At 32.7% G+C, this 17957-nt stretch overlaps 1 protein-coding gene across 5 annotated transcripts in view; it reads right to left on the reverse strand.

The window, feature by feature from the left end:
• The window catches only part of LOC110996191 (protein hu-li tai shao), a 65621-nt gene that overhangs the window by 11039 nt on the left and 36625 nt on the right, over positions 1-17957 (reverse strand). For 3 of the 5 annotated variants that reach the window (XM_045633707.1, XM_045633709.1, XM_045633708.1), the window contains exons 3-15: positions 14492-14611; positions 13287-13460; positions 12565-12697; positions 12023-12193; positions 11408-11575; positions 10187-10407; positions 9141-9278; positions 8339-8433; positions 7499-7616; positions 4453-4476; positions 2916-3026; positions 1688-1819; positions 458-617 (exon numbers count right to left, since the gene is read on the reverse strand). In XM_045633707.1, coding sequence (XP_045489663.1) covers positions 458-617; positions 1688-1819; positions 2916-3026; positions 4453-4476; positions 7499-7616; positions 8339-8433; positions 9141-9278; positions 10187-10407; positions 11408-11575; positions 12023-12193; positions 12565-12697; positions 13287-13460; positions 14492-14590 — 1744 coding nt within the window. In that variant the 5' untranslated portion in view covers positions 14591-14611. The remainder of the gene's footprint in view (positions 1-457; positions 618-1687; positions 1820-2915; positions 3027-4452; positions 4477-7498; positions 7617-8338; positions 8434-9140; positions 9279-10186; positions 10408-11407; positions 11576-12022; positions 12194-12564; positions 12698-13286; positions 13461-14491; positions 14612-17957) is intronic. The other 2 variants (XM_022263758.2, XM_022263770.2) reach the window with 1 other exon arrangement.

Raw genomic sequence — 17957 nt, forward strand, 5'->3', positions numbered from 1 at the left:
CACCATGTGCATTTTGATCCAACTTGAGAGATAGGATAGTTTAAATCTCAAATTATAGTCGCAATTTTATTTTATTGCAAATTATTTGTTTACTATTTGATACAATTCTAACAGATGGCGCTGAGTTAAAATTACCAACGTTTCACATAAGTTCTCCTACCGTTTCCCTTGAATAGTTTACTATGTAATATAACAAAAACCTTAGTAACACTTAGCCGAGTCTGCTAGTTATTAATAATAATTTGACATCGCAGGGGATGCGCAAATGCATTTCCATCTCGAATATTAAAAAAGGGGGGGGATTACAAATTATATTTAGAAGTTATAGGAGTTGGCATATCTGTCTGTTGGTTGCGACATCATTTGGGACGTTCCTATATTCGCTGACAGTGACATTAATTAATTTAGCAAAATATTTTTAAATTTGTTTTACATTTAAATAAAAAATATTACTTACACTCGCTACGCTGCTTGCGTTCAACAATGCGTCGGTACTCATCAATTTCGGTGTCGGTTACATGATCGAATGGATTACGGGCGTACGGTGCGCTATACACAGTTGCATTGTGTTGGTAACCCCGCTGAATTATACCCTTCGATGCTGCGCCCATGAGCACCTGAAGATAATTAATATATTGTTTAGTAGATTTCTAAAAAAGTTAAACTTCTTTGTGAATTAATTATTACTAAGTTAAAAGATCCAATAGATGATCATGTACCAGTATATGATCACTTCATTTATTTGTATATCTATATTCAGACTGTTTACACACTGTATATGTTCTAATGATAATATAAATAAATAAAAAATCTACGTTCACTGCACAAGACGTCTAAGAATTGCCATCTAAAGTTCTAATATGTAACTACTAAACGAATACATAAACCAATAGCTTGTATTTTTCCTCGATCTCCCTGTCTCACTCACTCTCAATCGCTCTCTCCCTTTTTGACAAAAGCGCTGCACATCTCCGTGACGTTTCATTCGTAAAACTTTTACCCTCATGTGCTTAAATAAGTTTTACTTTAAAAAATTGTGGCGCCTAAGTTTGGGGCCTACATTTGATGGTATTTGCTTTGTGATCATTTCTCTTAATCGGAAAGTAGGTGACCGACCCTTTGTACCTGACACCTCCATTTCTGGATGTTTCCTCATGATGTTTTCTCTCACTGTACTAACGTTAAATATAGGACACAGACAATATCAGTTTTAAAAAGCACAGCCAAGGTTCGGCTACCACCTAAAGGATGGTAGACGCTGAAGGCCAACACTGCCTAATTAATCCGGTAAACATTGTTAGAAATGGTTTTCAAGATTTTTTTGGAGATTACCTAATCCTAATAAAATATATCTCCTCTAACAGATGCTTTTTGGGCATTTCATCCCAACGCTCATCCTTCTTATGCAATTCCTTTAAGAACTCCGCTATTAAGTTGTGGAACAGACCCGACTCCATACGATAGCATCATTCAAAACTCTTCTACATAAACATTTATATTACGTACAAGATTATTTAAACATAATTTTTTCTTACTATAGTAGCCTGTAAGAGATCGCTTGTAAGCGATAAAGGCCTTCTTTGCATCCTATAATTTTTATGTTTTTTTCTGTATATGTAACGAAGTGTAAATAAATCTAACCGACACTTTAAGTATCTCTTATAAAGAGCACAAAATAGACACTCACAACGTGATCTCCGGTATGTGTGTTAGCAGCATCTTCACCAACTAGCTTGGATGCTTCATCCCATGTCACACCTTCTAAAATATGCGACTGCGGTCCTGCACTGATCTTGTCAGCGCGTCGATTTTCTTTAATCTGTACGTGTGAAAAATATTAAAAAATCTGTCACAACCTGTCAAAAGCCATGCGAAGCAATAACAACAGTATGTAAGTGCGCGCTAATATTTCACCATGCCTCCTGCTGATAGAGGACAAATCATTGTTTTTTATTTATTTTATTATTCTTTATTACATGATGTTATATGTAACATGGTGTAATGGTTGCAGCTCCTTACAAACGTTGTGTAAAAAAAACTTGGCGATTAAAAAGAGTGGCGGAGAGTTTATTGCCAGTTCTTCTCTTCCGTTCTACGGCCTTGATTTGAGAACTGGCAGTAAATGTAAAATTAGAAGCATTTTTGACTTTTGATTGAATTGAATATAGTAAATGATTTTTTATAATATTCAAATAAATCAAAACAATACGTAACGTAATTTTGTAATAAAAAAAAATGGACGCAATTGGTATTACAAGGATTTTTCTTTTTTATTAATTAGAGCTCAAGTTTCAAAGAGGTCGTGTATTACGTAAGCAGAATTACTGCAATTTATCATTTTCATTCGCTCACTTGTCTGACCTAGCTTTAGCGACTCGGTTGAATATCGATCATTAACGAACTGTCTAGAGTAGTGATTCTCAACCAATGGTCCGCGGCATTTTTGTGTGACGTCAAATTTCAAGTGTGCCGCCAAATCTTGGATAGTCATAGTCATAATATCTTTATTCATTTAGGTAAACATGTACTGTTATGAACGTCAAGAAAAAAAATTAAATTAATCTTAAATTTACATTTATTATTATTAAATTTAGTAATAAGCTTGAATTAATCCTGTGTTTAACGTTAAATTATATTAAAGCATATTATATTAGTTTACATGTTTAAAATTTTATTTATAACTTTTTAAGATGTAAGCAAATAATTTTAATCCTTTTCTTAGTGTGCCGCCAAACTTTAAAATCAAATTAAATTAAATATGTGCCGTGACGAAAAAAAGGTTGAGAACCACTGGTCTAGAGATTCAATTAACTCTCTGATTATAACTTAACTGGGCAGATACAGTTGAGATTTTGTGACAAAGCATATTAGTAAATTTTCCGTATATTTATTTACAAATAAAAATATCCACATACCTGCTGCTGCAGCTGCTTAAACTCCTTGGGATTCGTGTTTTTAGGCACAAATTGCAGTGTGTCGATTTTGACAGGCGTACTCGAGTGCGCGGGAGAGCCATCTTGCACCCACTTAGGAAAAAGATTCAAATTATTTAAAATGTTGCCGTAAGCGAGGAGAGAGGAAAGCGAGAAACCTGGTCGACATCGAGCATGTACAGTATAACAATCCCCATGCAAAAAAAAAAAAAAACAAAAGAATCGAAAACAAAAGAACATCAGCGGGGACGCGGGGAGGGGATGGCAACATTTCAATCAATTCAAATCTTTTCCTACACTGTACATTCTCGATGTTGAATAAAATTTTTACAAATTTCATTCGGGAACCAGGGGTATTAATGAAATGCTAATGTTATGTCAAGACGCAACGCAGAAGGCCCGTTACCAAAAGGAGAGAAAGAGAGCTGACTGTCAAATTTCCTATGTCAAATTTCTTATGTCAATATTCCTATGTCAAATGACATCTAATTTGGCAATTTAAATCTGCTTAGAAAACCTAACAAACATATATGCATAGGCCCAGTTTTTATATCCAATTACGAGTCGTAGTTGCAACGAGTTATCTTGTAACTACGACTGTTAATAGATCGCTAAGATTTGGCTGCGCACGCGATTTTTGCCAGATTAAATGCCAAGTGTGTCACAGTTTTATATTGACCCGTTTACACTGAACATCATATATTATTGGGTTAGTACTCCCTCCAACTGTTACAGGTTATGCCATGATCGCGATATGCAAGAATTTTTGGTATGAAAACCATATCATAAGTAACTTCAAAGCCTCTATTTTCTGGGAATACAAATTTAAAATGATTTACTAAGATGTATTTTAATACACAAATCTTGCCTTTGAGATCATGCTATACACCTACGCGACATAAAAACAAGATCAGTCTTATAAAACTGTTGCTGTCTCTTTCAATCACAGCGTGAACACCATTAGACAGAAAGAGACATTTGCCTTAATAATGATAATATACCTTTACTACGAGAAACACGTAAATATGGTAACCATGGTAACCAATAGATAATAAAATATAATAAAATAATTAAAAGTTTAGTGCAAACGGGTCTATGTAAAAATTTAATAATTACTGTTAACGTAATCCCCAAATAAGAAAAATAAAAAAAACCCCTCTCCCCTATAATGCTTACTTATATACTTGAATGACCCCAATGATTGATATTTTATCAATAAAATAAACAAAACACGTTTAGTGAATATCAAATAAGAAATACCGGGTATAAAGATACCGCTTTCAAAATTTCAAAGAAACTCTTAATTCTGTTAAAGCATCCGTTTTCTCCCTTTTTCAAAACAAAACCCAACATTTTTTTTTACATTTATACAAAAATATTTATTAATTTTTTTTATACCGCCTAGTCGTAGAATTTTTCCATCAATTATTAAGGTTATTTATACCCGATAAAAAAGTGACATAAAAAAACTTAACTGTCCGCTCAAAGAATGATAGTTTAAAAATATTTAAAACAGTACCTCTTCGTTGTTAGCGTCGACCCACTGCAAAATATTATTCAATTAGTCACACGACACAAAAAAAACACATATCAAAAGCATTTCATTTGAGAGCGAAAAAATAGATGTTACTTTGTTTAGATTTATATTTATTTTTAAAAGCACAATTTTAAGCGTATCTTCGTATAAAATCTCTGTCACACAAAACCTTGATTGACAATTGACAGGTGACACTGACGTTTCTGAATGACAGTCTTCTCTTCATAATAACGACTATATTCATGACATATATGTTGCGAAAAATTCATCTAACGCTAGTCCCAATACTAGGGAGTCACTGTGTTGTGGGTAACTAGATAATAATTGGCTTAGTATTACAAACACAAGTCTTATAAGACAAGTACGCGTGTGTGTGTACCCCCCCCCCCCCCTCCTCTTGTCAACAAAAGTAAGCAAAGCTTTCAAAATACATAAACGTATTTATTCTTTGTTGAAATACTCGAAAATGCATTTCTGCATAATTACTGTTGTTGTAATCACCATATAAGAAAATTAAGAAAAAACCAAGAAGAAGAAGAGGATCTACAGCGAATGAATGAATGAATGAATGAATGAATGAATGAACATAGAGCAAAAAGTATGAAAGTGAGCTAGAAGTACGATGACTTCTAAGGGGATCTGACATGCAGGAAATTGCATCATAAGATTCATGCAGGTGCGAATTTGGACAGTGACAGCTGTCAAACCGATTAGATGACACGGCGCTTGCTTTTCAAAAGATGTGGTTGTATCATAATTTCACCAACACAAATCTAAGAGATTTTATACGAAAACAAAAAAACACACAAAGGCGTTATAACACTAAAATATATAATTTTACGCTTAAACCTATGACTTGAAAAGATTTTTTTGAGCTTAAATTAATGGATGATCTTCGCACATTAAAAAAATTTTTTTGTCTATTTTTAATGTACCCACAAAACGAGGGTAAATCACATAATCATAAAAATCACGAGAAATCAACGTAATAACAGAACAATCTTGATAAAAGTGAAAAAAACATGTTTATTTTCAATGTACCCACATTTGGCTATAAACAAAACGAGGGTAGATCTCATAATCATAAAAATCACGAATCAACGCAATAACAATATTGATAAAAGTCTTTGCTTTTATTATAGTTTTGTATAAAAAAATGGATATAAATGTGCGAAGACCATTTTGTGATACAATAAGGAATGCCATAGTGTCAACACACCAACTGAAAGATTAGGAATGGGACCCCAAACGTATTATTTAATTCAACTTTATTTTTTATTTAGGCTTCAAGAATATATAATATAATATATTATATAGAATATAATATAGAATAATGGGCACGATCTAAAATGATCCTGAAATTAAAATGGGAATGCTAGCAAATATACTCACGAAACAAAAAGATTTATTAAAAAACCATACTTCATTTCTGTATTAGTTGGTTACTAGAAATCATTAAACCCAAGTAAATCATCATTTCAACTACATTAAAGTAAAACTGTTAAATGAATACGTACATATTTGTACGTTTTAGACGTATGAAATGAAATATTTTGAGACTACCCTTAGTACAAATGAAATAGTTGACACGATACAGTTTTTGGTACCAGTAACTAAACTACACTACAGTAGTATATCTCGCAAGCACACGTAGTAAACTGAATGATCGAGATGTTAAAAAAGTATCGTATATGGCAAAACTGTGTACGCTGTGCTAAATGCAAAACACAAGAAATATATAAATTTAATTAATCGTAAAATAAATAATGTATCCAATATACTAAATGGGGCCCCAATATTCTTAAAACTAATATATTTATTTTTTTCGTTGCTACATTAAATAACAATCATAATTTCAATTAAATATACAACCGAGTAAATACAAATTACTATAACTAATGCGATTGTTGCACAGTAAATATATGCTTTTATCTGACTGACAATAAATTAATTAATGAACAGACAAACTGACAAAGTTAAAAAATTTGCCATTATAAAGAAATTATTTACGATAAATTGATTTTCTAAACAAAGACTTTTTCATTGTTATTTCATTTTATATGGAAAATCCCACGATTTTGTTGAATTGTTATGAAAAAAGTAATAATTTTAATCACATTAGGTATACTGTGCAACAAAACGCATACATAAATGCCACTACAATATGTAATATTAAAAATAAAATATTAAATATCGTACGTACATATGTTCGTGTCGTACGTATACGCGTTCGTTTCATACGTACTAGATACGTGATTTATGTAGACAATAAAACATTTTTGTATATGATTTATATTTAACAAAGACGCGATTAATAAAAGCCTTTTTTAACAGTCTGCAGGGTTGCTATATCAACTATTATTTGCATGATTAAGCCTTAAGAAAACTGAAAATACATTTTTTAAAACTTGTCAACGAACGCCAATTTGTGCGTATTTTCATATTACTATCCTTTTTGTATAATTTTTCGTCGTTTTAGTGTTTATAATCTTTGGGTAACGTAGTAATTACGACTGTATACAATTTCGATAAAATAAAATCGCGTAATATTAAATTTCTTTTCATTTTAAATATTGATCAAATCAAATTTGGTGAGAATTAAATTTAAAGGGAATTTAATATTGTTAATAATTTTTTTAATCGAAATTACTAAAAAACTAATTTATATTACTTGAAATCTACTAGATTTTATTAAAAGTTGAAATATAAAAGGCTTTTACGCTAATAGGCTTTTCTACATGAAATCCATTTCCTAGCCCAAATTCACCAATGCACTTTTTGTTATAAAATTTCCCCCAAGTAATAAAGTTAACAAATGCAACATGAACTTGAAAAATCGACACCTAAAATTTGTCAATCTGAATTTAAATCGAGATTTTTTACTTTTTAATTGTGAATATCTATAAATTTAAATAGTGGAATCTACTTTTGTCTATTTTTCTGAGTTTCAAAAAGCGAGTCTATTTTTTTTTTACTGAAATGTCAAAAATTGTGTCTTTTACTCGGCCTCAACCCTCAAATATTCTACCTTGGTGATCTTCTTGGGATCAGTGGTTCCTGTCTCCAGTACTTCCACCTTCTGGTAGACGTTCGGCGAGTTCAGCCAGCGGGTTCGTTCACCTGTCTTGCCGCCCTTCTTCCATATCCTGGAATGATCGACAATTTATGATAAAATTTCTTCATGGTGCACACAATATATTTCCTGTCTTACATTACACACATACATACCTTAATTAGATACAAATTTGTAAACTACTTTTACATGCATTTGTCACTCTCCCAAACAAGACTGCTATGGTTACATTAATACAAACAGCGGTTTTCTAATGTAACATATTGTGATATACTATATTCCTTTGTAAAATAAAGAGAAAAAAAAAAAAAAATATAGAGAAGAAATATCAAAATTCTTATGAAAATTCAGAAGTCATACTAATCAAGTAATTCATCGACTATGACAACTCTTGTGTTTTCTAATGTTTTTAGCATTGTATTATGTAAAGAGAATTACAATTAAAGTCGTTATACACACATGTCTGGCACCGACATCAATAACTATACAGATATAATAGTGGGTAAAATATTAGGGTCAAAAGCCCTAATATATAACAGTACTAATTTAATTTATATCTGAAGAAACATAAAAAAATCTAAACAACTTTTAACTACGTCCATCTGAGATAAATACGTATACGTCTTTGCGTACGTATGTCTGACAGTTTACGTAGTATTTTTTTTCCGGAGGCCTTTTATTTTATTTAGAAAAGATAATGAGAAAACGAACCTGTTGTGGGTACAAATTCTATTTAAAAATATAATCTAAAAAGCACATATTATAGTAATACAAATACTTGGAAAAACCATTTACCCTTGCTTGTACAACTCTTCCTCTTCTAGAAGATATCCCAGAGATGAGACAGCCGGTGGTACTTCTACGTCGTTCTTCGGTTTGGGGACGTCGTTCTAAAAGAAATAACAACTCATTAAGAAAAAATAGATTAAAAAAATATATATATAAATAACAATTAACAAGAGAAACGAGAAATGAGCTACAGATATGACAGAAGATTGATATAAAAAGGAGATTAAAACGTTGGCATCTTACGGAAAGATAAGAAGAAATAGAAAAGACAAGAGTAAGTTTTGATTTCTTTATATGAATTGTAATCCATTTATTAATCTAGAATAATCCCTAATATCATCTTTTAGGTATAAAGGTATGAAATAGTATATACTGATATGGCCCACAAAAATATAAAAGTTTATATTTTATCAAACATACATTGAAAGCTAAGCTTGGATTGTAATTATAAATGAAGAATTTTTTTTAATTACTTTGGATTTCAAACAAGGTTGCATCGGAAAAGGCGACAGTAAAGAGAGACAGACACATAAATTCATAAGATTGAACCTGAGAGAAAATGAGATAGAAAGCATTATACAGTGAATGAACTTTGAATTAGGGAGCGTACAAGTATTACGTCACCCCCCCCCCCCATGTTACGCGACGTAACGTTTTTCGTTACTACTCAGTGGTTATTACCCCCCCCCCCTAAAATTCGTTACGTAACACTTGAATAAATATATACATAAATGAAAAAACCTGTCTAGTTATAGTACCTAATAATAATAATAACTTTAGGTATTCCCTTTCTACAAAAGTTAATTACCTTAACAAGTGGATGTCTATAGATGTATCCTGTACGGAAGCCAGCATTGTCCAGCATACGCATCAAAGCTTCGAATTCCTCTCCACCAACACGCCATTTCTTCTCATCAGCTGGTGGTTTGTGGGTGGAATCGTAGATCTGTAAGACGTTTTTGTATATATTACTAAAAACATTTTAAAGCCGGCAACGCACTCGATCTCTGGCAATGGGTGGCCATGGGCGTATATTACATTACATATAGCGAGTCTCCGATTTGCATCCAGTTCTAAAAGTCTGATATATGTGTAATTAGTACAGTTTTTTTTTAAATTAATTGGTACTACATGATATAATAGTGTAGTGATGTACATAAAAATTGATAAGCAATCGCGATTTATGTTTATTTAATATTGGTGTGCCAATTAAAGACTAAATTATTGATTTCTATTTAAATAAATACATAATTATTTATTAATTGGTAATCACTTTATTGTATGAAAAGTTAATATTTTTGTATTTTATTATAGTATAGTTAATAGTTTTTTGTCAACTTTGAGTGAATCTATTTGCTTTGGTTTTCCATCAAAATGGATCCTCAGCCAAGTACATCACAAAAACACGTTGATGTTTTCTTGTCCCCAAGAAAAAAACGTCCACAAAAACCTTTTTCACTGTTACTGAAAAAGTAATGTTTTTAAAATTAATTGTCATACCTAAATTATCCGTTCAGAAATATTTAATTTCCTGATATACTAGTTTCTATTATAGTAGTAGTTGTTTAGATATACTACTATAAAACAGAGAGATATAATATATTCGCAACGTCACTATTTATTACTTTTCATAACGTTGCAACACTAAAATTGTCAAATCTGGAGTCGAATTAAAAGTATATGTAAATTACAAATAACAACAAAGTTGATTGGTTTTTGAGAAATTTCTGAATATACACAAACAAAATTAAAATTACATGATTGGATAGATAATAAATTAAATACTAAAATATCCAATAAAAAAACATTAATAAAAGTCAAATTGATAAGCGGGAAAATCAAAATCTCTCTCACCTGCTTCGCTGTCTCTTCATCAAACACATTCAACTCGTCCAACGGCAGTGTCGCCAGACGCAATTGGACCTCACATGCTGTATTCAAGTTCTTCGCTTGGTAAAACGCCTCTTCCAAGGTTGCTCCACAGCATAAGGCACCTCCACAACTCAGCATCAGCACCTTGGAGTGTGGTCCGAGGGCTCTCACAAGTTTATCACACTCTTCGTTATCAAGGACACCTGGAATTGAAAAAAAACTAATATTTTGTAGTCCTATATGGTAATTGACATTTCTACATATTATGTGTTTTTGATATGGTGAGATTTAGCCCAAACTATCAACTCCTGTATGTCAAAAATGTGTGGATTTTGTCATTAGGGAGCACTCAAGTATTACGTAACAAATTTTGAGTGGGGGGGTTTGGGGTAAAACCTTTTAATGCGGGTCGGGGATTGAATTATGCGTTATTGTTAATATTATTTTCGTGTTTCCGATACTTTACATCACATAAATGGCGACTATTAGGTTTAATGAATCACTGGGTGGTATTGAAATCTATTATCTATTATTAATCTATTGTGTGTGTGTGTGTGTGTGTCAAGAATCTCCAAAAATTGCGTCACGTAATACTTAAACGCTCCCTTAATCAGCAATTGCTTTGGAGGGAAAGCTGATAGTAGGCTTTCCACAAAATGAATGATGTAACATAATATATTTACTAGGAATTTAATAAGAATTGTAACTTGAAATAATAAAGTTAATAGAACTAAAAGTTTTCTATACCTCTATGCTTGCTCATCTGCTAGTTTTAATGTTCCAATTAATAGGCTATCTTGCTCTAACAACTTGATTACTAACATTGATTAAAATATTGATTGTCAAGTAACCGTAACTTAATTATCATTATTATTTTGTGGTTGATTGATGTTGATGATTATTCTAACTATACAAATTAACTATATTAGAAAATAACCCGGCTTCATGCACAAAATATACCCTATATACCAGAGATTTCCAATGTTTTTTATACTATGCCCCACCTTAGCTTTTCTAAAATTCTGATGCCCCAATTCCTCTCTCCCTCTCTTCCCCTGTCTCCCACACACACACACACATGTATCAAACATATATAAGTATTACCCACCTTAACAATCAAATTAACAAGCCGAAACACTGCCAATAGCATTCTTCGATAATAACTATTTAACACACACACAACAAATTGTGAATTCATCTTACCCAATGGCACTCGATGGTAGGCCAGGACGCCAAGCGTGGCAGCCTCCGAGCAGAGAGCGAGAAGACCTCGCTTGGTGGAAGATATAGCGAGAGCGGACGGCGAACGCAAGTGAAGCACGCACCGGATATCCGGACGAGCTGCATGCACGCTTGCATGGAGGGAGAAACCTGAAATTTAGTTTAACAAAATTTAATGAAATTTAATTTAACGAAATTTAATGAAATTTAGTTTAACAAAATTTAATGAAATTTAATTTAACAAAATTTAATGAAATTTAATTTAACAAAATTAAAATTGCTTGCATGTCTACAATTTTTCTTTACTACGCAAAAACTAATGAATTTGTTTTTGAAACACATTCACAGTTTAGTTTAGTTTTTGCAAAGTAATAGTTTTACAACTAGTTAATTGTACAAACGATAAATCTTACTTATATTTAACTAAATAAATTAAATCAATTTAAAAATCTCCAGTTTCCATACCAAATACGAGTTATAATTGCTACTGATGATAAAATTTTCTATCGAAAAGCCACCAAATACTTATAAAACCCCTCATAGAAAATACCGAATCGTATTTTTGATTTTAAATATACATATATAATGGTAACTCACCTTCAACATTTACAGGGAAATTGGTTGTCCCCTGGTCAACTACAGTCCCCTGCATATCCACTTTGACCAGAGATGATGCGGTCACCTCATGCGGTAGGAGACCGCGGGGCGTGGTCAGCACTTGTTCTACCGCCGTATTCAGCCGAGCTGTTATTTGGCCCGTGAAACCAGCTGAAATTTGGATGATATATATATATATACAATAAATAGTCCCATTTATCACAATTTTTTGGGGCCGTAGCAAGTATTACGTAAGCACAAGGGGGGGGGGGGGGGGGTTGAGTTTCTTTTTTGATGATTACGTCAACTGTAATTATTTTATTTTTTTACATATTACCCACAAATTGTCTACGCATTTTCGAGGATTCCTACAAAATATTAATACGTTTATAAACTCTTATTTTTGACAGCTCTTTTGCGGACAACAGAAAAAGAAAAGGGGGGTGTTAAATTGCATCAACAGTAAATTTTACGTAATAACTTTACGACCCCGTTAAACAAAAATAGGAAAGACTTTTTGGGGTTCATGTAAAATCACTCACTCTGCGTCCATCCAAACAAATCAACAAGGCGGTAGACAGCAGCCAGCTTGCAACGCAGTATCTTCTCTCCCTTCTCGTAACCCACGCCTTCGATACCACGAATATCATTGATGGGAAGCACACAACTCGGGCCCTGGAATTAAGAGAAAGGTCGCATAAAAACTCTATAAATTTTTATGTTTCTATACATTAATTTCGTTATCATTTTTTCCTGCATACAGGATTTGTCAATATTCATCCATATTCCATCTATGACAACAGTCCAAGTTACATTAAAATTTATAATATTGTCATGTAATTAATTTAGTTTGAATTTTAGTTATTATTAGTTTTTTTGCTATCATACTGCTAAGCTATCTTAGCTTAGCTATATATGTTTGTGTGTAAAATTAAATGTCATATTATCTTGTTTCTCGTCGAACTTAAAAATAACATTAAAAAAATAAGTTTTAGAAGAGCATGGCTGGACATCCGTAGACTGTGCACCAGTGTATTTTGTCTATAAAAATATCTGCTCGAAGGAAAACATCATAACAAAACCACATTCCAAATCTATTCCTAAACGCAAAACATCAATTCAGGTAGAGTAAACTAAACCCTTGCTTGCCTATTAAAACAAATTAAGTATTACAAAACAGACACAGAAATCTGAGTCCCAGACTTAAACGGTCACAGTCCACTACAAGGCCAAGGTTTTTTTACATTTTTCTAAATTCACTCACCCTCAAACTCCCCGTATGCAGCCTGCCTCCAACCATCTCCCTGATGCGTTGCAGCAATGGCGCATCGTTACCCTCATGCATCTGCTGGTCCAAGACCCGTTCCAGTTCTTCCCGGAACAGCCTCGAAGACATAAGGGCTTCGACTCGCTTCCGGCGCTCCATTTCGCGAACATCCTGAAATCCAATACTTAGAAGTAAGAACAAGAAAAATGAATGTTTTATTGTTCTCGACGAGTCAATCATCGTGACCTTCGATTTCCAGAAAACTCCAACAAGACAACTTTCTTTCAATAGACGTATCTTGACAAACATCGTGACAGGAGATTTATATATATTAAAATAAATTGACCAATCCATGAACCGTCAATTGTGGACTCACCACTGTTTCGGGTTTTAGCTAACTATAACAGAAATTATGTATATGTTGACATTATCCACCTTACCAAAGAGGCTGTGAGAAAATTTTAAGAAACGCAAAGTTCGTGCCAGTTCTTCTTGCCCGCGCTACGCCCTTGACTTGCAAACTGGTAGTAAATGTAAATTTACAATTAACTTTTTGTTTTGACGTTCATAAGTGTACTTGTTTACCTATATGAATAAAGATATTTTGAGTTTCAGTAATTTAGTTTTTTCTTTAAAATATCAGGTTGTTTGTTTAATGTTTAATTACAGTTTTTTTGTCTATTAATACACTTATATTACGTATATTTTGTTTTAAATGTAAACTGCATTGGCTTTGTATACTATCAAAGTGTTTTGCTTAATTATAATATGGGTTTATTTATTTATTAAGTCTACAACATCATACATAATACGAATAATTTTATAAAATCTTCATTCTAATATGTAAGACAATATATGTAAACATAAGTTTTGCTAAAAATAGGAATTAAAAAAAATTCAATTAAAAACATAAACAAGATAAGATAATTACAAAATAAAATTACAAAGAATGTTGGTACTTAAAATATAGAGAGAAAAAATCAGCGAAACAGCGAATTACGTACGTAGCTAGTTAGTGTACCTACAGGTTTGAGAAAGGCACCCAACAATGCTTTTTCTTTTTCTGGGTTTGTGTTAGCTTTAAGATTACTATTAAATAAATAAATAAGAGCTATATTGTACTGAATATTGCTATTACAATAGACATCACTATGAAGTATTTATGAATTATCTTATATATTGTTATATATTCTAATACTTACAGCGTCAATATCAGCTGGTCTCTGCTTTAATCTCTCTTCTTCTTCTGCTGAAAGAGTAGCGTTGCCGTTTGGCAGCGTCTCGGTGTCTGTATCCGCCATTTTAACCGCTTATCCGCTCGTCTGTAATTAAATATTCCTTATTAATTGTCTATGATTTATTTTAAACAATAGAAATACTTATTTAATACATTATACATTCATTAAGACTTCGATCGTAACATCTTTGTTATTTGTTATCTTGTGTATATCGCTTATGCATATGTAATTTTATACTTATAAAATTACTTCTTATATTACTTAATTAAAGTAAGTAATTTTATTTCTTAAATTATATTATTATTTATCTATTTTGTTTATAAACATTATTTTATATTATATTATAAAAGTTCATTTAGTTTTGTTTGCTAGTTTGTTGAAAAGGCACTAGTTTTGTTTATGATGTGTCAGGCCATTTAATTTGAATATGAAGTGTTTTTATAGAAAATAGCCTAAAAAGTGATTTTAAGCTGAAATAGCAAATCTGTAAATGTTGTTTCTTAAAATAAATATTTTTATTGCTATAGAGAAGGCGGTAAATGGAAATCACAATAGAATTGATCATGTTACATTTATTTGTACGCATAAATACAATTAAGTCAATTTATTTGTCAACGCGGTGACCGAGTGTGCCTCTTTGTCGCTCGTTCCGCGCTCTCGCTTGCACTTCAAGCCTTAAATGGAACGCCTCAGAGCGAGGTAACGCCGCATGCGTCATGTTTTTTTGTGCGTGCAGCCGGCTCCATCGAATTATAAGACGTTGTCACGACAAAAACATCGCTGTGTTCTGAACGCCAGGCGTCGATAATCGTAATGATGGAAATTTTCATTCTACAGCAAAGGCTGATGATGAAATGGACGCAACTCGCGCCGCTACCGGGTCCCCTAAACACCTCTAAAACTACACGCAAAATGTACAATGACAAAACTTTCCCACGGGCTGCGCAATCAACACGTTCGGGTCAGAAATGAAAGTGATGATGATCCCGCCATTGTTGTGCAATCAAAATTACAGGCTATAGTAATTATTTTAAAATTGTGAAATCTCAATCTTAGTAATGCTTAGTAGTCATATTTAAGCGTGCGATTCTCAACCTTACGGCCGTAAGTTAAAAGTCAAAATTTATTTATTCATACAGGTAACATAATGTACACTTATGAACGTCAAAAAAAAAGAAAAAAAAGTTCGTATCACGACCGCGTTAAAATATTGCAACTTAGTCTTACACATTAACCCAAATCAATTTCACACGTTCACACCTGCCTCCGTCTCAAGCGTAACGTATTAACGGGTGTAACGCCGTTACCGCGCTCATGTGCTTAACGACGTCGTTAGCAAGTAAAAAACGTCGATTTAGTAAAGAGTTAAACTCACATAATTACATTGCTAGGTAGAGAGTTTATTCTTTGTTAAAAAGTCGGTTGTCTGTAAAGTCTGTTTACTGGCGATAGTTAAACGTGACAACGTCATAAGAAAATACTGATGGAATGGTTGCATTTTCCAAAAGAAAATTTTATTTGTTTGATAGATATTTTCTATTGATATAGAGTAGGAGGTAAATGGATATCACAATTGAATTGATCAAGTTACATTCATTTGTACTCATAAATACAAATGAATGTAACTTGAATCATTTTTTTAACTTTTATGTACTTATATTACGTATATTTTGTTTTAAATGTAAACTGTATTGGCTTTGTATATTGTCACAGTGTTTTGCTTTTATAATGGGTTAGTGTTAGCTGTAAGATTACTATTAAATAAATAAATAAGAACTATGTACTGAATACTTTCATGTATATTACAATAAACATCACTGTGAAGTATTTATGAATTTACTATGAAAAGTATTCTTATATCTTATACATATATAAAATTCTCCAGTCGCGGTGATTGTGGTTAAACTCTTCCAAAACGGCTTGACCGATTCTCATGAAATTTTGTGTGCATACTGGGTATGTCTGAGAATCGGACAACATCTATTTTTCATCCCCCTAAGTGTTAAGGGTAGTCCACCCCTAAATATTTTTTTTTTAATTTTTAGATAAATTTTTATTTTTTATCAACTGTATCACCAGCATTAAAAAATGCATACAACCCTAAATTTTCAACCCTCTACGATCAACCCCTATTTTTTTATTATAAATGATTTACATGGTAAAACGACGTTTGCCAGGTCAGCTACTACTCATATAAATTCAATCGCTAGATTTATAAACCCGAGTATTTATATTAAAAATCGGTTACCATGGCAACAAAGGCATCCTTCACCACGTTTTAATAAAACTTACGTTTTATATGCAAGCCTACAATATTGTAAGTTATACTAAAGGCCGTTGAACTCTTTGATTTATGGCTCGATAAAGGCAGGTTTATGGCAGAGCGAGAGGCAAGAACTATAACGTAAGTTTGTTTTTGCCCAAATCTTGCGTCGCAACGCATCAGCGGATTGCTAAAGATTTTTCGTAAGCCTACAATCACTGCGATGACGTCATATCGTGATACGCGCTATGTATTTCCAGCTTAGCATATATACAACTTCTCCACCTTGGAGCCAAACAGTGGTTAGATTGATCAAGGTTCCTAAGAGAGAACATTACATCTATCTCCACAAAGGCAATTTCTATTATTATTCATATAGGATACACAATGACGACTCATGAACGTCAAAAAAGAAATACATATGAAATACTTCTAATTTTATATCTACTTAAGGGCGTAGAACGGAAGAGAAGAACTGGCGATATACTCTCCGCCACTAACCGCCAATTTTTTAATTTACACAACGTTTGTAAGGAGCTACAACCATTACATATAGTTGGTTGAGAATGACTTATTGCTGCATTCTGCAGTCCATGATATTCACAACCAACCAGTTCAACATTCTCTTCCAACACCACGTATCTGAACCATGAAAAATAATGGAAACTACCAGAGTTCTGACGAATCGACTCTTGGTAGCATTCGACGCGTTTGTTTTGCCATATTTTTGTCAGTTCGCTCATTGCTGCTGTAGCCATCTGTGTTCTTAAATGATGATTTTAGGTAAAACATTTTGAGGGAATAGCGTACATTGTATAATTTAAATGTAAACAGTTATTTTTGAACATCGCATTATGAATGCGTCGATGATGTGAGTCAGTGTGTTACTTCCGGGTGCGTTCGACCGCACACGTCGTAATGTGGCCTATAACTTTTTAATATGGCATTTCAATTGTCTGTCAACTTGATGTAACAGTCTCTTGTTGACTCCAATTACATAATATTATAGTAGTTTAGGCTACACACTTGCGAGCCTTCCGCCTTCGCCAAGTTGACCACGGAAACCATTTCCATGACTCATTTTACAGTTTAATACACATTTTAATCTACATAATTAGAAGCCCAAATGGATCATCCTATTCAAGTATTATCCAATTCCAAATAATA

This window comes from Pieris rapae, chromosome 24, assembly GCF_905147795.1.
Source record: "Pieris rapae chromosome 24, ilPieRapa1.1, whole genome shotgun sequence".
NCBI lineage: Eukaryota > Metazoa > Arthropoda > Insecta > Lepidoptera > Pieridae > Pieris > Pieris rapae.